At 42.2% G+C, this 26,431-nt stretch overlaps 1 protein-coding gene across 17 annotated transcripts in view; it reads right to left on the bottom strand.

The window, feature by feature from the left end:
- Positions 1-7,882: 7,882 nt before the first annotated feature.
- nfasca (neurofascin homolog (chicken) a) overlaps positions 7,883-26,431 on the bottom strand; it is a 300,495-nt gene continuing 281,946 nt past the window's right edge. For all 17 annotated transcript variants that reach the window (XM_043716460.1, XM_043716472.1, XM_043716466.1 and 14 more), the window contains 4 exons: positions 23,883-24,014; positions 22,962-23,010; positions 15,277-15,288; positions 7,883-14,816 (listed from right to left, as the gene is read on the bottom strand). In XM_043716460.1, coding sequence (XP_043572395.1) covers positions 14,573-14,816; positions 15,277-15,288; positions 22,962-23,010; positions 23,883-24,014 — 437 coding nt within the window. In that variant the 3' untranslated portion in view covers positions 7,883-14,572. The remainder of the gene's footprint in view (positions 14,817-15,276; positions 15,289-22,961; positions 23,011-23,882; positions 24,015-26,431) is intronic.

Below are 26,431 nucleotides of genomic sequence, written 5' to 3'. Positions count from 1 at the left end.
AAATCTTAGCAGGACTTATACACTTAATGGTAAGGTCCTAGGGAGTGTTGCTGAACAAAGAGATCTTAGAGTGCAGGTTCATAGCTCCTTGAAAGTGGAGTCGCAGGTAGATAGGATAGTGAAGAAGGCGTTTGGTATGCTTTCCTTTAGTTGTCAGAGTATTGTGTACGGGAGTTGGGAGGTCATGTTGCAGCTGTACAGGACATTGGTTAGGCCACTTTTGGAATATTGCGTGCAATTCTGGTCTCCTTCCTACCGGAAAGATGTTGTGAAACTTGAAAAGGTTCAGAAAAGATTTACAAAGATGTTGCCAGGGTTGGAGGATTTGAGCTATAGGGAGAGGCTGAACAGGCTGGGGAGCATTGGAGGCTGAGGGGTGACCTTATAGAATTTACAAAATTATGAGGGGCATGGATAGGATAAATAGACAAAGTCTTTTCCCTGGGGTTGGGAGTCCAGAACTAGATGGCAGAGGTTTAGGGTGAAAGGGAAAGATATAAAAGAGACCTAAGGAGCAACTTTTTCACACAGAGGGTGGTACATGTATGGAATGAGCTGCCAGAGGATGTGGTGGAGGCTGGTACAATTGCAACATTTAAGAGTCATTTGGATGGGTATATGAACAGGAAGGGTTTGGAGGGATATGGGCCGGGTGCTGGCAGGTGGGACTAGATTGGGTTGGGATATCTGGTTGGCATGGACGGGTTGGACCAAAGGGTCTGTTTCCATGCTGTACATCTTTATGACTCTATGACTCTATGATTGCAAATAAAATCTGTTGGACCATAACCTGGTGTCTTGTGACTTCTGACTTTGTCCACCTCAGTCCAAAACGATGTCATATCTATTTCTTATGGTCCTCAAAAGGCTTGAGTTCTGCATTCATTGAACTCTAACCTGTTATGTAATCCTGAGTTTCATCGCTCCTTTTAAAGGGGAAGCGGTAGAGAGAGATGGAGAACTTTTGGAGGGGAATTTCCTGACTACAAAGCTGAGGTCAGCTGAAGGGGGACTTAGGCAGTGAAAGGGCACCACCCTTCCTAAGGTTCTTAGTCTCCCGATTTTTCCTCCCCTTTTAAGAAACTCCTTAAAGCCTAGCTCTTTGACCATTTTGCCCATCGGACCTAATACCCCTCTACATAGGGTTTACAATGCTCATGTGAAGCACAAAGGGATGGTTTATTGCAATTAAGGTGCTATATAAATGCAAGTAATTGCTGTAGTTGTTGTTGCAATGTACAGAACTGGCCAAACATTCTTTCCTTCAAGTTGCCAATGAATGGGTCCAGTGTTCCAAAGACAGATGATCTATTGAGATAACACAGTGATGCATAGACTGCTAAACACTGCCAGAGATGTTGAAAATGTGTTTGTTTTACCTAAGCTCAAAATTCTTAAAGTACACAGAGCATCCGCACCAGTTACACAGCCACTTCACTGATACTTGCTCAGCAGTTAAGAAAATACTTGACATTAAATTGTTGAAAAAGCCCCCTTCACATGGATCAGAGTGAGCATCTGAAGGAATTACAGTCAAAGATTCAGTTTTGAGGATATTATCAAAGCTGGAGAGGGTTCCGATGAGATCTATAAGGATGTTGCCAGGTATGGAAGGTTTAAGTTATAAAAAGAGGCTGGATAGGCTGGGACTTTTGGGATGGCTGGCTCAGTGATTAGCACTGCTTCCTCGCAGCACCAGGGACTCAGGTTCGATTCCAGCCTCGGGTGACTGTGTGGAATTTGCACATTCTCCCTGTTTGCATGGGTTTCCTCCGGGTGCTCCAGTTTCCCCCCCACAATCCAAAGATGTGCAGGTTAGGTGAATTGGCCAAGCTAAATTGCCCATAGTGTTAAGTGCATTAGTCAGGGGTAAACATAGGTTAGGAGAATGGGTCTGGGTGGGTTACTCTTCAGAGGGTTGGTGGAGACTTGTTGGGCCCAATGATCTGTTTGCACACTGTAGGGATTCCATTCTATGAATTTATCACTGGGGCGTAGGCGGTTGAGAGGTGACCTTATAGAGGTTTATAAAATGGTGAGGAGTTTAGATAGGGTTAATGGCAGGTGTCTTTTCCTTAGGATGGGGGATTTCAAGGTGAGAGGGGTACATTTCAAAGATGAGAGGAGAGAGATTTGAAAAAGACATGAGGGGCAAATATTTTACATAGAGGGTGGTTCACAAGTGGATTGAACTTCCTGAGGAATGTTGGATGCACAGTTACAACATTTAAAAGATACTTAGAGAAGTAGATGAATAGGAAATGTTTGGAGGGAGATGGGCGAGGAGTAGGCAGGTGGGACTGATTTAGTTTGGGATTTTATTCAGCATGGACTGGATGGACCGAAAGGTCTATTTCCGTGCTGCATAATTCTATGACTCTATGACTCAAGCCTGTCCCATCATTCAATAAGATCATAGTCAATCTCGACCTTAACTCCCTCTACTCGCTTCTGAAACTGGCCGAACAAAAATCTGTCTATCTCATTTTTAAAGTTTTAAACCCTCTGCTGTTTTTGAGGAGACCGTTCCAGGTTTCCATTCACCCTGGTGAAGAGAAATGTTTCCTGATACCACCTCTGTACAGTGTCACTCTGATTTTAGATTTATGGTCCCTTCTTCTGAACTTTGCTGGAATTGCACATTAAACTCAAATTCAATCCACTGCTGAAACTTAGAACGGGTGTGTAATAGTGCAGGGCACTCTTTTAAAGGTGCAATAATTATCATTGCAATGTCAGTTATCCTCTCTGGCTAGAAAGGGAAACTGTTGAATCCTATTTTTGCACATAAATACATTCTCAGTGATTTAGAAATATTTCACTTTAAGTCATTTTATAAGTTTTGTTCATAGGTTTCCTTATGAACTAATTCGTTCCTCGCTTAATCCAATCTATTTCTTTTGCTGTACCAGGGCGGCATGGTGACTGTGGTTAGCACTGCTGCCTCACAGCGCCAGGGACCCGGGTTTGACTCCCGCCTTGGGTGACTGTCTCCGTGGTGTTTGCACATTCTCCCTGGGTCTACATGGGTTTCCTCCCACAAGTCCAAAGACGTGCAGGTTAGGTGAATTGGCCATGCTAAATTGCCCACAGGGATGTGTAGGTTAGTTGCATTTGTCAGAGGAAATGTAGAGTAATAGGGTAGGGGAATGGGTCTGGGTGGGTTTCTCTTTGGAGGATTGGTGTGGACTTGTTGGGCCAAATGGCCTGTTTCCACACTGTAGGGAATCTATGATAATTTGTCTTTAATACATTCCTGTAATTTCCCTACACGTTCTCTTCCTCTTGTTTCGTTCCTCACCTTTTAAGTCTCTTCAGTCGGTTCCATTATACAGCAAATGTCCAGCTGCCCATTGTCCTCATCAGGTTGTTATCAGCTCACACTGCTAGCAATTCTCAGGGTTAAACATTTTCAAGATGAAGCATGTGGTACAACATCTAACTAATGGAAATAACAAATGCTGGAGATCACAGCGGATCAGACAGTACTCATGGAGAGAGAGCAAGCTAATGTTTTGACTCTTATAGGTGGATCTCTCCATGGAGGCTGTCTGACCCATTGTAATCTCCAGCATTTGTTATTTTCAGTGCAGATTCCAGCATTTTCAGTAATTTGCTTCTATGTCTAACTAATAAAACTTGCCTCAGGATGCCTTTTTATGGCAACGTTTGGGACAATGGCTTCCACTGCCCAAGATCTGACCTGACAACAGCGCCACCCAGCTGTGTGACAGTAATGCCTCATCAGAAAAAGAGAATCAGACCAGACGAGCGATGCGTTTGAAGAACAATATGCTTTTATTTTATGTTTAGTTTGTTCCTATACAAAAACAGTCAGTTTTATTTTTACAGTTTTCCCAGAGGAAACAGAATATCTGGATGGCTTGGCTATTTTGACCTCCCATGCAGTCAGTTTAAATAACCATGTTTATTAGCCTCATCTACACATTCTATGACCATCTCACGTTAACTACATTATCGTCTTAGATGCATTCTGTGGGAATGTGAGTTTCTGAGCAATTGGTATCTCTTATTCAGGGAATATATTAATATCTTTATAAACAGGAAAACAAAACTGTGCAACTTAACCCACACATTTCACTGTTTGCACAAAGTCATACAAATCAAGTTTATTAGACAGACAGCATTTTTTGGTTAATGCATGTGGGTTAGTCAAACCAAACACAGGAAAAAGAAATCTCCTTCCAGAGACAGCATTTTCAATGTGAAGTGATGAAGATGATATCCAGTAGTGCTCCATGAGTCTTTGTGGAAATTACCTTTCTCTGGTCCCTCCTGAATACAATGGCTAAATGCAGCACAGGAAAAGGCCCATCAAGTCTGCAATAGCTTCTTGTGAAAGGAATCCAAAGCTAATGTCACTGTCCTGCTTTTACATTTCAGGCCAGCATTTGCTGTTGGTTCAAAAGTTTAGTCACTGGATCCTCAAAGGGAGCAGTTCTTTCTTTGCCCACACCCCGCCCCCCTCAAACACTCCTAAAAGTAAAACACCCCAAGCTCAAACAACTCTGTATAAAGATATTTTTCCAGAAGTCTCTTCTCACTTCTTCAGTGGGTTACAGTTTTAAACTGATGACCCCCCTTGGCTTTGATTCCCCAAGCAGAGGAATTGGAACCTCTTTATTCACCTTAATCCTTCATAATACTAGAAAGTAGTTAATAGAAGATTCAATGCCATATCCTTGGACTCAAGCTTGCAACAACATCCCTTGTTCAAAAACTTACAGGAGACCGGTCTGCGGAGATCCATGAGTGCGCACCACAAACAGTGTGTTGTCAGCTGGAGCACAGAGAGGAGATGTACATGATGTGGATTGGTATTTTAAATGCTGGACATATACAGCAGGGGTGGGGTGGGGGGAGGGTGAGTACTTGAAAGATGAAGATCAACACTTGAGTTGGGACCTCTCTTGAGATGTGTGTGAAGTGACTGCAGTTTAAAGAGGTAGGTTTCAATTTTAAAACCAAAATTTACTGGTATGTGCAGTTCTCATTGAGGCACAGCCAAGTAGGAGATAGGAATGTTGGAGTTGGAGGTGGGGGGTGGAGGTCGAAATGCTGTCTCTTTTGGTGAGATTCCCATTTAAAGAAAACATGTCATTTTATTGCCATTTCCCTGGATCTTAGTGCAGTAAACATTTTACTTAAGGGCAAGAAGAAAGCTCAACAATAACAAACAACTTAACACATATAAACTACAGGGCCTATCTATAATGATCCCATACATCTGCCCAATATAGATGAATGGTCAGATCAGTTTAGTCAAGGCTGGTGATCTCATGAAGGAGGGTTTTTTTACTGCTGTAATGATATCTTTATTATACCTGGTTATTGTACCTTCAGGATAAGCTTGAAGGAAACATTCAAGAAAAATGATGGCAATCCTTAACACAAGTGTATATCAATGAGTAATTGCATTTATTGCCTGGTAAATCTTTAATGCACATTTCATTAATCTTCAGTCACCTGCCAAGGCCAAAATCATTATTATCCTCAGGACTTCCATCAGCTTCTCAGTTTCTAAAGGCAACACACAGCAGGAGAACAATTAGACCCTTTTCTTCAGTGACAAATCAATCACCAAGTAAATACCTCTGTATCTTGAGCAAAAACAGAAATTGCTGGTGAAACTCAGCAGGTTTGGCAGCATCCGTGAACAGAAAGCAGAGTTAATGTCTCAGGTTCATTTCTCCAGAATCCCTGTATTTAAGTTTATTGACAGTGTGAAGGTTCATATGTTGCCAATATTATCTTGACGGACTTTTACATTCTGCTGATTCATAGAACCCCTACAGTGTGGAAACAGGCCATTTGGCCCAACAAGTCCACACCGACGCTCCAAAGCGTATCCCACCCAGACCCATTTCCCTACCCTATAACCCTATTTTTCCCATGACTAATGCCCCTAACCTAAGCATCCCTGAATACATGGCCAATTCACCTGACCTACACATCATTGGACTGTGGGACAAAACCAGAGCACCCGGAGGAAACTCACGCAGAGAATGCGCAAACTCCACACAGACAGTTGCCCGAGGCTGGAACCGAACCTCGGTCTCTGGTGCTGTGAGGCAGCAGTGCTAACCACTGAGCCATCATGCCACCCTAAATTCCAGCTCCCCAAACTCCGAAGGTCCCTCTATAATATGCCTCATTCCGAAGTCTCTTCTACAATGTTCCTCAAGGTTTGTTTCTTTGAACAGTTCACTCTGACGATCCCTAGTATGGAGGGATTGTCTTGTGAGTAAACGGTAACTAGGTTGGACTCTATTCTCTGGAAATTTGAAGAATGAGAGGTGATCTCATTCTAACCTATTGGATTCTTAATGGGTTTAACAGGGTGAATGCTGAGTGGATGTTTCCCTCATGGGAGAGCCTGGGCACAGAGGGCACAGTCTCTGAATAAAGGTGCATCAAGTTAAGACTGAAATGAGGAGGAATTTCTTCTCTTAGATGAATGTGAGTCTTTAGAACTCCTTGCCACAGAGAGCTGTGGGGGCAGAGTCATTGGGTATATTTGTGGCTGAGATAGATAGATTCATGATCAGTCGGGGAATCAAGTCTGATGGGAAAAATGCAAGAAAGTGGACGTGAGGAAGGTTGGTTCAGCCGTGATTTTATTGAATGGTGGAGCAAGCTTGAGGGGCTGAATGGCCTATTCCTGTCTCTTACTGTTTACAGATCACACCTTCAGTCAGCAGTCCCTATTATCTCCTGATGCTAGCGCTCCTTTGAGGCATCATGAGACATCTTACTATGTGACAGCTGCTATAAAAATGAAGATTGTTGTTGTTTGGAAGTACTGCTGCAAACTACAATGTTATAGCCATTACTGAAACTTGGTTGAAGGTAGGACAGGACTGGCAGCCTAACATTCCAGGGTTTAGATGTTTCAGGGTGATAGAGAGGGATGTAAAAGTGGTGGAGGAGTTGCATTACTGATTAAGGATATGTCACAGCTGTACGAAGACAGGACATCTTGGAGACTCATCCAGTGAGACAGTATGGGTAGAACTTAGGAATAAGAAAGTTGCATTCACAATGATGGGGTTGTACAATAGACCTGCCAATAGCCAGCTGGAGATAGAGGAACAGATATGTAAAAAGATCATGGAAAGATGTAACATTAGCAGGGTCATTCTAGTGGGTGATTTTAACTTGCACAATATTGACTGGGATTCCCTTAGTGACAGGGGAAGATAGGGCAGAATTTGTTCGATGCATCCAGGGGTGTTTGTTGAAACAATATGTTGATAGACCAATTAGGGAACTATTTGATTTGAACTGATCTCTACTGTGGCTAGAGAGGACACAAAGATCTCTGTCAAGGCCCCAGCAATCTCCTCCCTTGCCTCCCTCAAAATCCTGGGTTCAATCCTATTAGGCCCTGGGGACTTACTGCCCTTAATGTTCCTCAAGACACTATTACTTCCTCATCAAGAGTGGAGAATAGTTAATGTTGTTCCTGTGTTTAAGAAAGACAACAGGGTAAGTGGAGTTGAAATGCCCATCAGCCATGATTGAATGGCGGAGTGGACTCGATGGGTCGAATGGCCTTACTTCCGCTTCTATGTCTTATGGTCTTAACAGGGATAATCCACAAAATTATAGGCCAATCAACCTTACATCAGTGGTAGGGATATTATTGAAGAAAATTCTTAGGGACATGATTTTCTTGCATTTGGAAAGGGATGGATTTATTAGGGATAGTCAATGTGGCTTTGTGTGAAGGAGGTCTTGTCTCATAAATTTGAGCTTTTCAAGGAGATGACGAAGATGATTGATGACTGTAGGGTACATAGTTCCTTGAAAGTTGTGTTGCAGGTAGACAGGGTGCTTAAGAAGGTGTTTAGCATGCTTGTCTTCTGAGATCATTGAGTATAGGAGTTGGCACGTTGTGTTGAGGTTGTACAGGCCATAGGTGAGGCCACTTTTACAGTTCAGTTTACAATCCTGGTTACCCCGCTATAGGAAGGATATTAATAAATTGGAGGGTTCAGAAAAGATTTACCTGGATGATGCTGGGACTGGAGGGTTTGACTTATAAGGAGAGGCTGGATAGGCTGGATCCTTTTACACTGGAGCATAGGAGATTGAGGGATGACCTTCTAGAGGTTTCTAAACTCATGATGGCCATGAATAACGTCAGTAGCAAAGGCCTTTTCGCTAGGGCAGGGGAGTTCAAAACTATGGAGCATCACACACAGAAAGCTGAAGGATTTAGTATAAAGCAGCATCATTATCCAATGTGGACACTGTTTTCACCATTAGTTGCGCTGTATTTTATTCTCTCAATTCTTTCATGGGATGAGGACATCCAGCATTTGTTACCCATCCCTAATTGCCCTTCAACTGAATGGCTTGCGAGGCCATCTCATAAGTCAACCAGATTGGCTATGGATCTGGAGTCACATGTAGGCTAGACCAGGTACAGGCAGCAGATTTCCCTTCTCTGAAGGGATATTACGAAAGTCGAATTCCTTTTACAGCGTTTATTTCGTGGTGATTAGACATTAAATTTCAGGTTTATTTGTTGAATTTAAATTCCATGAGCAGCTGTGGTGGAATGGGGACGACAACATCAGCCAAAACCTCCAGATTTCTAGCAGTGACATTAACACAAAACCACGGGCACTCGGTATTGTTACAGCTCTCCCTGCACAATTCCTGGCAGACCTGCAAAAGTGCAGCAACCAAGTCCCTGAGATACATTTATACAAAGGGCCTGAGGGGCAACTTCTTCATGCAAAGAGAGGTGCGTGTATGGAATGAGCTGCAAGACAAAGTGGTTGAGGCAGGTACAATAGCAACGTTTAAAAAAGACATTCGGATAGGTACATGGATGGGAAGGGTTTAGGGGCAACTGGAACTGGCTGAATGAGCACCATGGTCAGCATGGACCCGTTTGGGCTGAAGGGCCTGTTTCCATGCTGTGTGACTCTATGACTATGACTAATCAACTGAAACAATACATGTTCATTCTATTCCCCGTCACTAAGTTGCTTCCTCAAGCATTCAGTCTTTGCTGAGCACAACTTGGTAAAAGTCATTTGCAAAAAAGGAAGGTGTTTGTAAAGTGAAATATGGCACCTCAGAATAAGGGGTGGGCTATTTAGGATGAAGAAGAAAAGAAACATCTTCATTCAGGAGATGGTTAAGTGTTGGATTTCTTGATGTCAGAGGATATGGAGATTGAATCTGGTCAAGACTGAGATTGTTAGATTTCTGCATATTAAAAATATCAAGAGATATGGGACAGTTCAGGAAAATGCTGTTAAAGTAGATTAGCCATGATCTGACTGAATGGTGGAATGGAGTTGATGGAGCTGAAAGGCCTCCTCTTGCCTCTAGTTTCTATGTTCTTATACGTCTGTTATTTACCATGGAACACCGTCCCTACCTGAGGCTAGTAAACGAATGACAACTGAAAACATCGATACATCAATTCTTGCCCCTCCACCCAATATCCTCTCCTCCACCTCAATGACCAGCATGGAAAGTCCTGTTGATAATCCATCTTAGAAATCTCACTGGCCTGGTGAGTGAATGCCTTATGACCATTGCTTGCTGGAATAAACCCATAAGCAACATTCATTAACAAGATTTGTCGAAAAAGGCTTAAAATGTGTGCTCTTCAATGTGAAAAGTGTTGTCTGTGAAACCGTAGACAAAGGGCTTGAAGATGGTTTACTGATTCACATTAAGTCATCTCCCCAGTGGTTGATTTTCCTTACTTGCTGTCACATAGACATCTTGTGGCCACAACACACAAACTATGTCAACGGTGCAGAACTTTTCATGGTGATGGTGCTATGGATCAGACCAAGAGGCATTAAGGATAAAGGGCGTGAAGACAAGAACAAATAAAGCACAGTACATCCTGATATGGCCATGTGCACAATTGGTGCAGCAATGAACATGAAAACAAGATACAATTCATGTATATCCTCCACCAGTTGCCTTGCACTACACAATCCTGTGTTCTGGAGAAGTTGTTTAACTATCACAGAAATGGGCTGAGGATGAGGTGTTTGGGATAAGGGTACTGCATGATATAGCACCAATGTCCATGAAGGAGGCAAGCTGTTCCAGTGATTTACTTGTTACCATAGAAACCATTTATTTGTTTAGCATTGCACGTGGCAGAAAACAGACAGACACTTTCTATATAAAAGACGCACATCTCTTGGAGGTGATGGGTTGGTAGGCCAAGCTTGGTATGTGTGCTAGTCCACGGTCAGTGCGCACTGGACATGTCCCTGATATCAGTCTATACCTTCAATGCTAATGGTATTTACAAATGTGTGCTCTTTCTTTTAACCTGCCAGATCAACCTCTCACGATTGAATCTGAGAAGAGCCGGGAAGTGGGGATAGAGGGTGGGAGTAGCGGCAGGATCGCAATGGCTACTGTAAATAGTTTTTACTCAGAGAAGAGTCAAGTTTCAGTTGGAGAAGGGTTGGCATTGGAGGAAAAGTGAGGGAATTTGGCAAAGAGATACAAGTCCTAATAGTGTTTGGTTTAGCTGCAGGCAGGGAGTTTGATTCTTATTGAAATACCTTAGGAAGCAAGGAATTAGCCATCTCTCAAAGGAAGGTAAAGTAATATTTGTTCCATGTAACATACACATCTCTATCACTGAAGGGAGGAGGAGGGCATTAATGGGCCATATTAAAATGTATGTAACTGATAGACCAACTGGTGCAATGGCATTACACCACTGAACCACATTCGATTCAATCCCTATTCTAGCATTCAGACATGTAAGAGTTAACTTTTAAGTTAACTCATCCAATGGAAAACTGATGGTATCGATTGGTCATGTGTTAAACAAGCATTCCACCCTATCTCTGTTGGATATTCCAACACAAAAGGTTTAATTCCCTCCACTGGACTAACCCCACACATCCTGCTCCATTATACACAGGTGAAGTCCTGAGGTTGGATTTCTGAATGGGAGCATAAGCAATTAACATAGGAATCAATCAGACTCAATTTACAACAACAAAAAATCACATGGAATTTACATTTTGAAAAATGGGCCTTCAGCGGATGTGTAAAGGCTCTTCCAGACTTGAAGAGTTTGGGTTACCAAAAACACACAAGAGTCCCTTGTACGTCAATAATCTAATAGGCAGGATATCAAAGCCTAGCTAACTCTCTCCTATTCTGCCTGAAGTCAGATTGTAAACGCTCTTTGTCCGTATTTCTATCCTTTCTCTCCCATTGTGCCGAGGAAAACTTCCAGCAGTTATTCCAGCACCATTTCCCCGTCTGCTAGGAGCACATAATAGAGGAGAAGTGAGACTTGGTAGCTTTTCATGCACTCCTACATGTTACCGGCACTGCCCCAGGATCAGAGGAAGGTAACAGTCAGTCCTGAGGAAGGCTTAGCAGACCCAAAACATTTTATTGAAGGGATAAGGTCTAGTGGAGACCTTTCCTACTGTCAAATTTCATCTTCAGAACAAAGCTCAGTCCCAAAAATGAAGCCTGCAAATCCACAGTGCATTCTCCAGGAACGGTCCAGGTCTTCACAGTAACAGGAACCAACAGTGACCCCCTCCCTGTATGTTGTGACCCTCAGTACAAGTAAATTGGCTCGGGTCATGATAAAGTCAGAGGGATGCTCTGATATCCCACCACGTCGCCATGTTGTCTCAAACAGAAGGTAGCCATGATGTGGAGATGCAGGTGTTGAACTGGGACGGATAAAGTCAGAAGTCACACAACACCAGGTTATAGTCCAACAGGTTTATTTGAAATCATGAGCTTTCGGACCGCTGCTCTTTTACCAGGTGAAATGATTCGTCGAAAGCCTGTGTTTTCAATAAACCTGTTGGACTATAACCTGGTGTCATGTGACTTCTGACTCAAACAGAAGGAATCTAGTTTCAAAAATGTGAGGAAACTTGATTCCGTGTCTTAATATTTTAATCTAGACAGTTACTAACATGCGTAAGTAATGACTGGTTTAAGAAAGTAGCTGGAGTGTAGTGTGGTTAACAAAGGCAGGAGACAGCTTGAGGTTTCAATTCGTTTTGATGAATGGTGACTGTAAGCTTTTAACCAGAGTTGTTGAGGACTGGGAGTTTTGGAAAAATAAATATTGTCGGCATCACTGGCAAGGCCGGCATTTATTGTCTGTGTCTAACTTCCCTTGAATAAGTGGATAGAAGGTTCATTCTTGAACTGCTGCATTTAGTGTGGTGTCAGTACACCCACAGCACTGTTACAGAGGGATTTCAACCTGGCAACAATAAAGGTACAGTGAGATAGTTCCAGGTTAGGATGTTGAGACAGGAACTAGTGATGTTCCTGGGTATCAGCTGCCCTCATCCTTCTACAGAGGAACCTCGATTATCCAGCATTCGATTATTTGAATTTCGGATTATCTAGCAAGATTCTGATGCTTGGCTAAACAGTGTTATCCGCATTCGATTATCCACACAAAACATTCCCTGCCCATGTCATTCAGATAATCGAGGTTCCTCTGTAGATGGTACAAGCCATGGGTTTGGAAGGTGCCTTGGTGAGTCACTGCAGCGCACCCTGCAGGTGGTACACACTGTTGTTACTCGGCGTCGATGGTGGATGGAGCAGAAGTTTTAATACTATGGATGGAGTGCCAATCAAGTGGGCTGTTTTGGTCTGAAAAATGTTGAACTTCAGTGTCGTTGGATCTGCAGTCATCCAGGCTAGTGGAGAATATTCCGTCATACGAACATATGGATAAAGTGAATAGATCGGAACTGGAAGCCGATATTTTGAAATTATCTGTATAGGAACTTGGAGCAGAAAATGGTTTTAGGTGAACATTAGGGATTATTAAGTCAAGAAAAAAATCTTGCCAGGATATGTCAAGAGATTGGCAATGCTGTTTCTATGGAAAGGGAATATAGTTTTGACTTTCAACAAGGCATTGAACTTGGCACTGGAATAATTCTTGCCTTGAAATCTCGCAAGGTACCACTTTAAGCAAGATTGAGAGCTTAACTAATGGCCACAAGTCTAAGAATTAAGACCATGTAAGTCCTCATATTATTTTATTGCTTCATTCACTTTGAGCTTTCAGGTTAATGTTACAACTTGAGTTGTCAATCCTTCTTGTCCCACTTAGAGTTATGTAGGACAGAAGTAAATACAGAACTTTGTATTACAGTGGGCGGGGCTTCAACCTGAAAGAAGAGGTGGTTGGTGATTAGTTTCAAACCTATTATTAATTGGAGAAAATCAACAGTTTACTGGAGAACATACAAGATCGAGGATTGATCATTCAAGTTAGTGAGGAGTAAGGGTCAATGCCCAGAAGACCTAAAGGAGATAGATAAGTGTTTTCAGCTACTGAAGACCAAATATTGAAAGCTGAGGTTGAGTAGAAAGGAGCTGAGTGGGGGTACAAGAAGGGGAGAGGGCTTACTTTAAGGACATGAGAAACATCACTTGGATCTGCTACATGTAAGTCAATTGTTGCAGGACTGCTAACAATGCAGTTGCTGTATGTGGACGTGCCATGTGAACTGTCAATGTAAATGGAAAGCAGTATAATGTGAGGTGTCTGCACAGTCCTGGTTTCATTCTGTCAAGCGTCAGTTTCAGAAGCAGAGCGTTCTAAACTGCTGCTGAACGGTGAGACCAGGACATTCTGTTTTCTGCTGACTGGGGGAAGAAGTGGAGTTAATTATTCAGCAAATAGAAGTGTGCATCAATAATGAGTTCAAAGAATGCACGATAATTTTCTTTAGAAAATCACAGCACTCGGTCCTGACCTGTCAAATGGCACCTGTCAGAAATTACCTATTTTATTATGTATCACATTTAAGCAGCTCCTTAGGCACAGATAGCTTGTTTTGCTCTGACTAATCATTGCTCCAGATATATCTGCAATGCTGGCCTGCTCGACGGCTGTCTAACCCTCAATGTTAAGAAGCATATAATTTAAAATAAGGGAGATCCGAGAGGCCCCAGTCAACATACAGACATTTCTCTTACATCATATTAATGTTGCTGCATCTTAAAATTAAGTACTGTTCAAAAACAAAGTGTAGTGGTAAAAATCTTCATGTTCATCCTATGTAGAGCTGTGGCCTCATGATAGCTTGAGACAAGGACAGAGCTTGCAAGTGGAATATGAGGAATCCCTAGGTAGCATCATCTATACACAATGTTAGAAATTACTCCAAAATTGTGTCACTTGCAATCTAAAATGGATGGGAAGAAAAATAGCAGTTTCCAGAACTTGTTTTTCTTACTCTTGAGAGATAGGCTACTGGGGCTTAACAGCAACACATGGAGGCTGGGGAGCTCGAGGGCGACGTTACTCCAAAGCCTGATAAATCACTCTACCTTCCACGTTGCCCCTTTCATTAATTCTCCTTACTCTTCACGTATCCTCTCTTGCCGGCTTCATTATTTGGTCCCTCACGTTTGCCAAATCACACTTTGCTTCTGTTTTCCATATGCTCGGATATTGGTGGATAAATCAAATGTAGTTACTGTCTTGCTAGCACCTGTGCCCATATGCTTTGAGTTTTGGGTTTCACCTTACTTTTCACATTTGTGCCAAGGAATAGGCAGGATTGACTGGAGACGTAGCTTCGGAGCTGTCATTACCCTCGGTCTCCTCTTTGTCCTTTTTGACCGTGTACTGACCGATGAAGGAACCGTCCTCGCCAAAGCGAGAATTGCCATCCCCATCACCGTAGATGACTATGCTGTCATCGCTCTCCTCTTGCTTCACTGTCCCATCCACCGAAGACTGACTGCCTTGAGGCTTCTTGCTGTCTTCATTATCACTGGGTCAATATAAAGAGGATTGATGTTAATAACAGAAAGTGGCCTCCCTCCCTCCTTCCCAGTGGCGCAATTGCCACGCAATGTGCGCTTCAACAACCTAAAGGTTAGGTTTCTTCCAAATTGACCTGCTCAGAGATGTTACAGGAGCAGGAGGGACTTGAAACCAGGCCTCCTGTTTTGGAGGAAGGGGCACTACTACTGATTCTTTAACCCATCAGCATAGGGCTATGGAACCTTTATGAGAAAAATATCACATGGCACTCGGTTAAGTGGATCGACAAATGATGCACATTGGGCTTTCCTCAACAGTCTCCTTTATTGGTCAGCTCGTCTTCATCACACAGCCCTAACCTTTACAATGATACCAGCGTTAGCCTGGTGAACCAGCGCATGGAACAGCATGTACAATGCAAAGCCAAATGTTCTGAAAACACTTCACAAAGTAACAGCTCTCCTTACCTTTCTAGAGATCTGTGTTTCCCGTTAGTGGAATATGTAAGGCAGAGGAAGGGTGATGGAGGCATGGACAAGGCAAACAGAATAAAAAGAGATTGGTTAGGACTTCAGTATTTAACCCCCTCTGGAATTCATTTTACACTCACTTCCTTCTCTAGGAGATTTGAGAATTGAAGGATTCTCAATTGAGAAATGATCTGTGGCCCCTGATAACAATCCTGATTTAGGAAAGGTAAAAATCCACTCTAATTCTAATCCAGATTAAATCCTAATTCTAAACATAAAACAATCAACTCTAGTCCCAATTAGAAGAGTTTAGATTTCCACTGTAAATATGACAGAAGTTGATTTCGCTTCAATTTGATTCCAAAATATTACAGCCCTCAACTCTTCCTCTGCTTTAAATGAGAACCTCAAACATTGAACTGGTTTCCACATTCTTGCTCTAAACCTATCCCCTTATAAATCCATTTCAAACAGGCAGGACAAATGGAAAACCGAGACAGAAATGTCTACAAACACGTAATGACAAATCAACATTCTCAGAACAAATCAAAGCTACATTTAACATGATTGCAGATCTGAGAAAGTAGTTCCACGTCAATTCTGCCACTACAGAACCTCGGCCATTTTGATCCATTCACCTGGATTGATTGGATCACAGGAGAAGGAGGAGGCCATTCAGCCCCTTGAGCCGCCTCCATCATTCAGTAAGATCAATGACCTAACTCCACAATTGTGCCCCATTTACCTTTGGTAACTAAAGATCGATTCATCTCAGATTTAAAATTAACAAGTTGCCATTGGCAGAAAAGAATTCCAAACTTCCACCACCCTTTGCACGGCGAAATGATTCTTAATAACCCTCCTGAAAGATCAGGCTCTAATCTATGGTTATGCTCAGTAGTCCTCGACACCCCAGTCTGCAAAAATAGCTTCTTTTCCCCAGAATATTCCCATGGTATTCACTTAGCATTTTTAAAACCTTTACAGGTCTGATTAAGATACCTTCAATTGTTGGAAAGCCTACCCTCTGGCACTAAACCAAGGTCATCTCAAATCTTACTTCCCAACCATCAGCATTTGTACATGCAATCAGATAAGAAAATCAAATACTCTACATCTGACTCTACATCATATCCAGATCAGTGGATGCCAAGAAAAATGTAAATGAGTTTGGATTTCTTTTGCAAATGAATCATCTTGTTGCACAAGATAGCAGATTCTCCTTGCCATTTTTATACTTGATGCACTTTCAACATAATCTAAACCATCGTACTGAGATCTGGGCTCCTCTTTGCACACAAAAGCCAACACCTGAATGGGAATACATATATCATTTGACTTGCTCTAAGTTTCTCTGAATGAAAAGCTAGAATCTATTTTTATTAAGGCACAATGAGCACCTCAAGTCTTGGCCATTTCCCAGTTTGGTTTCTCCAGCCCAAAAGTTCAGTCCAGAAATCCAAACCAATCACATCATCTTAACTTGGCGTTTTCAATGTTCAACATGCTCTTAAGTCATTGCATTGGAAAACAGAGGGTTGCTTCATGCATGTGTACTTATGAACAGAAAAGGGTGAATGATGTGGAATGATCAGGAGCTAAACAAAATGAGACTGAAGTAATAAAACTCTCCGGGACATCCACAAGGTGCCTAGCATCTAGAAACTAGATGTTTGTCCTTAATGGCCACCCAGGCCTCAGGTTTAATTGACCCAGGTCAGTATAGTCTGTGATTGTTGCCATAGAAACTGCACATGCTTTAATATTCAGGTAGTGCTGTGACCATTATTTCCTGAAATCCAAGATCGAGAATGGAATATTATGTGGGAAGTGGTTGATTAGGGAAGGAGTTCATTTCTGTCAATCCCTTTTCATGGATGGGTTTTAAATGGGACACATTTTCTGATCTTCGATCATTTGTGCTTCAGCAATGTCACACTAAGTACTGATTTAAATGGTTTAGAATTATTCATTTAAAAATGTTTTCTATCTTAATAAAAGACAGAATAGTCACTCTGAAACATAGTGTTAACATGATAAGGATCTACCCATGCTACTGATGGGTAATATACTACTATTTCTCTATCAATTCCCTTCCACTTCACACTAAGTCTACATTTAGTAATAATTTGCAATAAGGAACATTGCTACATACATGTCAAGATGTTCTACTTAATTTAAGGATAATATGAATGGACAATCACTCTAAATAAGAAAATATAGTGTTTTCTAAGCTCAGACATTCAGTGTTAGGATCAATTTGCTAAGTCAGGTACTGTTAAATCTTCCTTTCTATACTTTGACTCCCAAAAGACTGCAACGCACAAATCCCAACTTGAGAGTCTTCATAAAGTGATTGTCAATAAAATTCCCACGCCAATACATTACATTGAACAATTGTGTAACTCTCACAGAGGAGCAGCAAGTCATTCAGCCCCTCAAATCTATTTAACTGTTCAACTGGATCATGGGATATCTTCATTCTAAGTCCATCTACACACCTTCATTCCCCAATCCTTTACACCCTTACGTACTGCTCTGTCAATCTCAGTGTTGAAATTATCAATTGACTTCCAGCCTCAATGGTCTTCCAAGGGAGTAAACTCTAGATACATCACTGCCTTGGAGAGAAAAAGTATTTTCTGGCCCAGCTTTTATTTTAAGGTTAGTCTCCCTTGCTCTTAACTCCTTTACCAGCAGAAATAGTTTCTCTCTAGCTACTCCATTAACTACTTTGATCATCTTGAACACTTTCAATTGGACCACACTTCCATTCTGAAGGGAATGTGAGTCTTGTCTGTGTAATCCAATTATCATAATTTAATAATTATTAATTATTTAATCCACGGTATCACTGTGGAGATACATGCTTTCTAGGAGATTTCCTTGCCAAGACATTAACATGCTGAGGTTGTGTGGATATTGCCTAGTATAGCTGTCCCTGACAGACGAAAGGACCAGTGCAACATTTAGCACAGTGTTGACAATTGAGACTTGAAATGGGAAAATTTGGGATCTTCCTGTGTAGCCTTGAGACCCATAAACTAGAAAATAAATGATTTTATTCATCTTCCACCTCAGCAAAGAGAGACTTTTCCCTTGCTTTGGATATTCTCTGGTTGAAAGCAATTTGCTGTCAGGGTGTTCCTGTCCCCTACCTGTAGTGATGTAGATGGGTGCTGTAAGTAATACCATTTCTTTCAAGATCCCAACATCTTTACCCTAACCTAATTCATTCCTGGGATGTGGAAATCATGGGTAAGAGCAGTATTTGGTGCCCATCCTTTGTTGGCCTTTGATAAGCTGGTGGTGAGTTGATTTCTTGATCTACTGTGTGATCAAGGGGTTGCTGCAATGTCTTCAGGCACAGAATTGCAAACATTTGTCTTAATGATCATGAAGGAATGGCTGACCTATACCCTAGTCAGGATGGTGTGTGATTTTGGAGCAAAATGTGGGATAAACCGAAACATGTCAAAATTAGAGAGATATTTACTGTGTAGAACTTAGTTCTGTATTGGAATAACAGGTAATATCATTAAAATTAAAAATGAGATCATGTTGACGCTAGCTAGTTATTCTCTTTTGTTGTGATGGACCCTGTCTAACTTTGAGCACCTCCAAATTCTTTGATCACCTTTCCATTTCTCACTGAATAACTTCAAAATTCAGTCTTTAGCATTTGGAGTGATTCAGGACAAATATTACAGCGTTGACCCGCACCCCCCCCCCCCCAATTATAAATAAAAGTGCTTCATAATTGACCACAACCCACACAATATCTCGTGTGTAAGTTTAAAAAAAAGACTCAGATTTAGAATTCATGAGCGGGAAAGGTAATTGGTTTGTATAATTCTGAAGTTCACAGTAATACCTCTTGTCCAGCCTGGGTCTAGGGAGCGATGAACAAAGAAACATAAAGGCATTGGTGAGTGTTAATATGCACTGAGACACCTTTACAACAGAACAAGATTGGGACAATAAACAAGAAATTACAAATGCCAGGACGTGGAACACAGTAAACAGAGTGGAATGGAAATGGGAACTGGATGGGTCTCACCATTCCTTTCTGTGGTGGTGGGATGCAGTGGGTTGTGGGTATGAGGAATAGGAATCAAACAGGTTTCGAGTTTCAAATCACTATCCTACCCTCCTCCCCTGCTTCCGCCCCCCCCCACCAAACACAGTCCAACCTCTGTCAGACAATCCCTAAGTAAATCAACAGAGTGATCCATCGTCACCTGCTCATTTATGTTGAGTTGTGCATTGACCTTAGTTGGGACATTTTTGGGATTGGTTGTGACAGTCCCACATTTGGAAGAAAGAAAGGGAATGTATTAATTTTAAACCTTACTTCTGATCGCTGCATCAGGAACTGTGTTGGGGTCAGGCCCCTAGAATTCACAGTCATTTAGGTTCTCCGCTATAGTCTGTGAGAATATGAGTTTATGAAGGTATTTTGAAAGATTAGACATTTTGCAAGAATTAAGTCGCTCTCAGCTTCTCTTTAAAACTACTGCCTTGTGAAAATAAGTACACAGCTTTGATGTCTGACTGGCGCAGTATCAAAATGGCCTTGTTATTGCAAAAACTGATTGTTCTTTTCCTCCCTGCTGATATAATTTGTCTGCCGGTCCATCTCTCACTTCTTTCTAGACCCATGTGACCACGTAAACCCTTGTAAGTTGGAAGTACTATAACTGTAACTCCTTTTTACTATTTTTAAACATGAAGCTTTGTTAGGTATAAAATTAAAACAGGAAATGCTGCAGACTCAGAGTTAGCATTTTCAGTACAATATGACTCTTCAGAATTTTTCAGTTTCTCTTTCCAGACACTGTTAGACCTGTTAAATTTCTCCAGCATGTTCTGTTTTTAGTTCAGATTTCCAGCATCCATAGTAATTTGCTTTTATTATCAGCTTTGTTAAGTCGTGGTTTAATATTAAGATCGCTTGTCTGAAGAATTAACACTTAAGATTTATTCCTCATCTAGTCAAATTAGAAAAAATCTTTTAACTTCTAGGTATTATTTAAATTAGAACTCTTGTAGTCCTGAAGGTTTAGGGTGGTGTCATGAACTATAAAAACAGAAAACAAATTTACGCAGTAAAATAAAGCATTTGATAAGACTAAAAACAAAATAAGAGATGGGAGACCCAAGGCTGTGCCTGAACACAGAACCTGCTGCACATATTACTTTTTATTATACTTACGTTTTCACGTGCCCAACATTTATTTCTCATCCCTAATGATAAGTTTGACAAAATGAACAGAAATGTTGAAAGTCTCTTTGGGATGATCAGGAAGAGTTAGTGGGCGGCACGGTGGCACTGCTGCCTCACGGCGCCAGAGACCCGGGTTCAATTCCCGCCTCAGGCGACTGACTGTGTGGAGTTTGCACGTTCTCCCTGTGTCTGCGTGGGTTTCCTCCGGGTGCTCCGGTTTCCTCCCACAGACCAAATATGTGCAGGTCAGGTGAATTGGCCATGCTAAATTGCCCGTAGTGTTAGGTAAGGGGTAAATGTAGGGGTATGGATGGGTTGCGCTTCGGCGGGGCGGTGTGGACTTGTTGGGCCGAAGGGCCTGTTTCCACACTGTAAGTAATCTAATCTAAAAAAGTTTCTGTATGTACCCGATCAACAATAGCTGAACAGTTGGGTCTGAGTTTATTTTGAGTCATGGGTGGGCGAGGTCAAGTCCAGTGGCTGGTACCTGGTTTGAGTGAGCTTGGAGGTTTCTGGAGGAGGATGATCTGATGGTGAGGGCAACATGAGTTTCGGGACGTGGTTAAGGTTATGTCACAGCGTAGTCTCCAACATAAATCAGGACTAATGAACAAGCAGGATGAAAAGACAATTGGCTTTTTTGGTGGCAACAGGGCAGGATAAACATGACTGTAAAATAAAGCTTAAAACGGCAAAGTCACAATGGGCTCCTTCTGTGTAATATAACTTTATGATTGTCCCAATGCTGTGAGTCAAACAGCACAGATTATTGGAACACATCGTGGGAAAATATGAGGTAATACACTTTGGCAGGAATCATAAAAGAGATGAATATTATTTAAATGGAGAAAAATTGCAGGAAGCCACAGTACAAACATTGGTCTTTATATATGAATCACAAAAAGCTAGCACACCACATCCAACAGGAGGGGCTCTTGTGGTGCAGTGATAGTTCCCAACCTTTGGACCAGGAGGACCTGCATTCAATTCTCACCTGCTCCAGAGGTGTATCATAATCTGTGTGAATGGGTTGGTTAAAAATATCTACGAGTTCAGTGGATAGTAGGGAAGACAAGTGGACTTTAGGCTTTTATATCAAAGGAAATGGAATATAAGAATTGGGTGGTCTTGCTAAAATGACTCAAGGCATTGGACCTCGCTTAGAATTCCTTGAACAATTTTGGTAGCCTTATTTAAGAAATGATAGGAGAAATGGAGGCGGGGGGGGACTTGACAGGGTAAATGTTGAAAGGTTGTTTGTTCTTGTGGGAGAGTCTAGGACCAGAAGGCATCATCCCAGAGTAAAGAGTCATTTAAGACAGAGATGAGGAGGAATTTCATTTTCGGAGGGTAGTGTATCTGTGGAATTCTTTACCGTAGAGGGCTGTCGAGGCTGGGTCATTAAGTATATGGAAGACTGAGATATACAGAGTTTTAATGTGAATGGGAATTGAAAATTATGGGGAAAAAGGCAGAAAAGTGAAGTTATGGATTAGGAAGTGAGCCATGATCTCATTGAAAGGTGGAGTGGCCTTGATGGGCCAAATGGCCTATTTCTACTCCTACATCTTACATTCCCATAGATGTATTAACATTTAATGCGTGATGTAAAGACTGGCTGGGCCCTTTGAAACTCTGCACAAGAATCAGTGAGTAAAGATAGTCAAATGTTTGAATGCCACTTAAACTGAGGAACACCGAACTCTTAGCACCTGACATTTTATGGGTATATTTTAACAGTCGAGTTGCACCTTGTGTTAATATCTTTCCTTCACTTTTGATAAACTTGAGGTCAGAGCATCTAAATATTTTGTGGGACACTTTGCATTAACAATCAAAACTCGTGTGCATTCTGGTTATGTTGCAGATATTTGAAGTCACTGATGCCAACAAATCTTGCTGTTCTGACTTCGAATATATCCCTCGTTAAGATGCCAGTGTTAAATGAACTGCTGACCCAACCCTTGCAGATGGACCTTTGACCAAGATCGAACAAACTCACTGCACAGCTTTCGTACACACAGTTGGTGAGTGTGTGTGGTCTGCAGTCCCCCCACCCCCCCAAACCCTTCTTCCCACCAATGTCTGTAAATATTGATATTTCTTTGGGTGATGCAGAGTGTTGGGATCGAGATGATCATTATAGACATGAGTGCAACATCTGAAGCTTCTGATGTCTCACTTATCCCGTAAGATCCTTTATCTCAGGTGGGTCTTAATGTATTTTCCTGATGGGCTCCAACACTTTGAGACACAGGGAGAGGGGCTGAGATGACAGGGACATTCTAGGAGAGCAGATAGAACCCAATTCTTGGACTGGGCAGACCCCAATAGAACACACAAGGTTCAGTGGCTATTGGCTATCCCTGGGGAGGGGAGAGAAGGGGTAGAGTGTGGAGTGAGGGTCTCCCAATTCTAACAAAAACGTATCGATTAGATAAACACAGTGACCTACAGGTATCCATTGTCATCTTGTGAGGGCCGATTTTCTTCTGTCGTCTTAACTGGAAGGAGGAGAGGAAATGAAAGGTATAAAAATGTTATGAAACAGTAAAAAGACAGCAGAACTGGCACTTTGATAGCACCCTTTCACAACCTCAGGGTATCACAAAGAACTAAGGAAGGAATTTTAAAAATGTCGACACTGCTCTAATCTTGGAAACTTAGCAGCCAATTCACACTCAGCAAGCTCCCACTAACTGCGATGTAGTAGTGACCACAGAATCTGTTTTTTGTGTGGTTTTTGTCTAAGAGGTAACCGTTGGCGGAGACACCAGGGAGCACTCACTTGTTCTTTACAGTTGCTGCAAGTGGAATCCTTTACATTTACTGGAGGTGGCAGGGTCTCTGCTTAAAGGTTCATCGAGAATCTGACACCCCCAATTGGCACCTCACCCCTCCAGGCTCTGGTTTGGGGTTGGAAATGAATTGACTCTTAACTGCCCTCTGGAGATGGCCTTAGGAACTCAATCAGTTCCACCCCGGAAATTAGGGATAGGCAACAGGTGCTGGGCTTAAAATACTTTGAAATTACAGGAGATCTGCCTTGTCCTATTCGGAACACCAGGCTCTCTCTTTCTGGGTACACCCAGCCCAATTCCACTTGGAAAACCAGACCCTCTCCCATTGGGAATGCCAGACCTTCTCCACTGGAAACACCAGACCCTCTCTCATGGGGAACACCAGACCCTCTCTCACTGGGAACGACAGACCCTCTCTCATTGGGAACACCAGACCCTCTCCCATTGGGAACACCAGACCCTCTCCCATTGGGAACACCAGGCCCTCTCATTTTGGCAATCCCAGTTGATCCCTGACTAGGAATACATGGCCTCTTGTGCAGGCCCACCCTCAGTTTCACATTGAGCTTTCTTACCTGGATATTTGCCTCCTCTGCTCCTCTTTATGAAGCACACAATCAACAGAATCAGCACAAGGAGTGCCACAGCACACATCAGGCCAATGAACCAGCCCTGCGTTGCGATGTCCACGTGACTATTAGTAAAAGCTGCAAGAAAATAATATCAGGACACTGTTATATTGGAGGATCCTCTCAACACCTGGGCTGACTTCACCTGAGAAACAACACCAGCCTAACATACAGTTATATTTCTCTCTCAAACCTATTTGCATGTTTTGATAAAGTTTGAAAGAGTTGCAAAATCCTACCTAAAATTCAACACCTACCTGAATACTCCTTTAATTTTCTTAAATGTCATAGTCTGCCCCTCCAGAATTAATCCAGATCGCATACAATTCAATCAGCTGACTCCCTACTCCAACAAGTAACTTGGATGTGTTGGGACTTTGGGTGGAAGGTTGTTCCTGAAACTTGTTTTTGGAGGAGCAGCATTTGATCTTTGTTCAGACATTTCCCTGGAACGGTGGAGATGAGGAATTCGCTCCAGTAATCTTCATCCCATAACCTCCTCCATGAATTACATTGTGCCCATACCCAGGGGCACAGTGCCAATATCTAGATCCTCCAGTATTGTGAAACCACCTAACATGAGATTGTTCAATGGAATGAGGTCCTCTATAACCATGTGGTTCCTTCAAGATCAGAAGGTCCTCCAACACATTGAGGTCCTCATATGGAATTGGTTCTTCCAACACAATGAGGTTCTCCCAGGGAATAGGATATTCCAACACATTGAGGTCCTCGCATTCTGTGCAGACCTCCAACCAATGAGGTCCTTCAATGCTATAGAGTTCTCCAGCACCATGAGATCTTCCAAGACAGTGTAGCATCTCAAGCAGTGGCCTGACTGAGATCAGTTTACTATGTAGAGATACAAGCTTGCTTGTAGAATCCGCTGATGTATATAACCCCGTTGACAATTGCCTTATCAACTGGAACATCAGTGGAGCTTATAATGCAACAACTACCACACTTATTCTGATTTCACAAGATAATTGGTACAATTACAATTACACTGGCAATGCTGGGACTAACTAAATTCTACCCGAAATAAATTATCAACACAATCTGCCACACGAGCTAACCTGTTCACTGCTGATTTCACATCAAACTATAATTGTAATGGTCACTGAAACCACCAGATGGTGATAGCGTACAGTGATCAGAATAAAAGTGTCCCCAACAATTCAAAAGAGTCAACATCAGGGGTAGCAGTTTGTTGTAAAGTGAATTACCTTAAGAGGTCAATACGGAGTATCCCAGCTTTGGAACATAAGGTCAAAAAGTCATAGAGATGTACAGCATGGAAACAGACCCTTCAGTCCAACTTGTCCATGCTGACCAGATATCCCAACCCAATCTAGTCCCACCTGCCAGTACCCAGCCCATATCCCTCCAAATCCTTCCTATTCATATACCCATCCAGATGCCTGTTAAATGTTGCAATTGAACCAGTCTCCACCACTTCCTCTGGCAGCTCATTCCATACATGCACCACCCTCTGCGTGAAAAAGTTGCCCCTTAGGTCCCTTCTATATCTTTCCCCTCTCACCCTAAACCTATGTCCTCACCGCAGGAAAAGACTTTGTCTGTTTATCCTATACATGCCCCTCATGATTTGATAAACCTCTATAAGGTCACCACTCAGCTTCCGATGCTCCAGGGAAAACAGCCCCAGCCTATTCAACCTCTTTCTCATGGACAAAGCCATGTTGACTATCCCTAATCAGTCCTTGCCTTTCCAAATACATGTACATCATGTCCCTCAAGATTCCCTCCAACAACTTGCCCACCAACAACGTCGGGCCCACTGGCCTATAGTTCCCTGGCTTGCCCTTACCACCCTTCTTAAACAGTGGCACCACGTTAGCCAACCTCCAGTTTTCCGGCACCTCACCTGTGACTATCGATGATACAAATACCTCAGCAAGGGGCCCAGCAATCACTTCCCTAGTTTCCCACAGAGTTCTAGAGTACATCTGATCAGATCCTGGGGATTTATCCACTTTTATGCGTTTCAAGACATTTAACACTTCCTCCTCTGTAATATGGACATTTTTTAAGATGTCACCATCTATTCCCTTAGATTCTATATCTTCCATGTTCTTTTCCACAGTAAACACTGATGCAAAATATTCGCTTAGTATCTCCCCCATCTCCTGCAGCTCCACAAAAAGGCTACCTTGCTGATCTTTGAGGGGCCCTTTTCTCTCCTTAGTTACCCTTTTGTCATTAATATAATTGTAAAAACCCTTTGAATTCTCCTTAATTCTATTTAACAAAGCTATCTCATGTCCCCTTTTTGCCCTCCTGATTTCCCGCGTATACTCCTACTTCCTTTATACTCTTCTAAGGATTCACTCGATCTATCCTGTCTATACCTGACATATGCTTCCTTCTTTTTCTTAACCAAACCCTCAATTTCTTTAGTCATCCAGCATTCCCTATACCTACCAGCCTTCCCTTTTACCCTGACAGGAATATACTTTCTCTGGATTCTCATT

The sequence above is a fragment of the Chiloscyllium plagiosum genome, chromosome 26, assembly GCF_004010195.1.
Source record: "Chiloscyllium plagiosum isolate BGI_BamShark_2017 chromosome 26, ASM401019v2, whole genome shotgun sequence".
NCBI classification, from domain to species: Eukaryota; Metazoa; Chordata; class Chondrichthyes; order Orectolobiformes; family Hemiscylliidae; genus Chiloscyllium; species Chiloscyllium plagiosum.
Note: the sequence above shows the minus strand (reverse complement) of the source record. Positions and strands in the feature narration are given on the sequence as shown.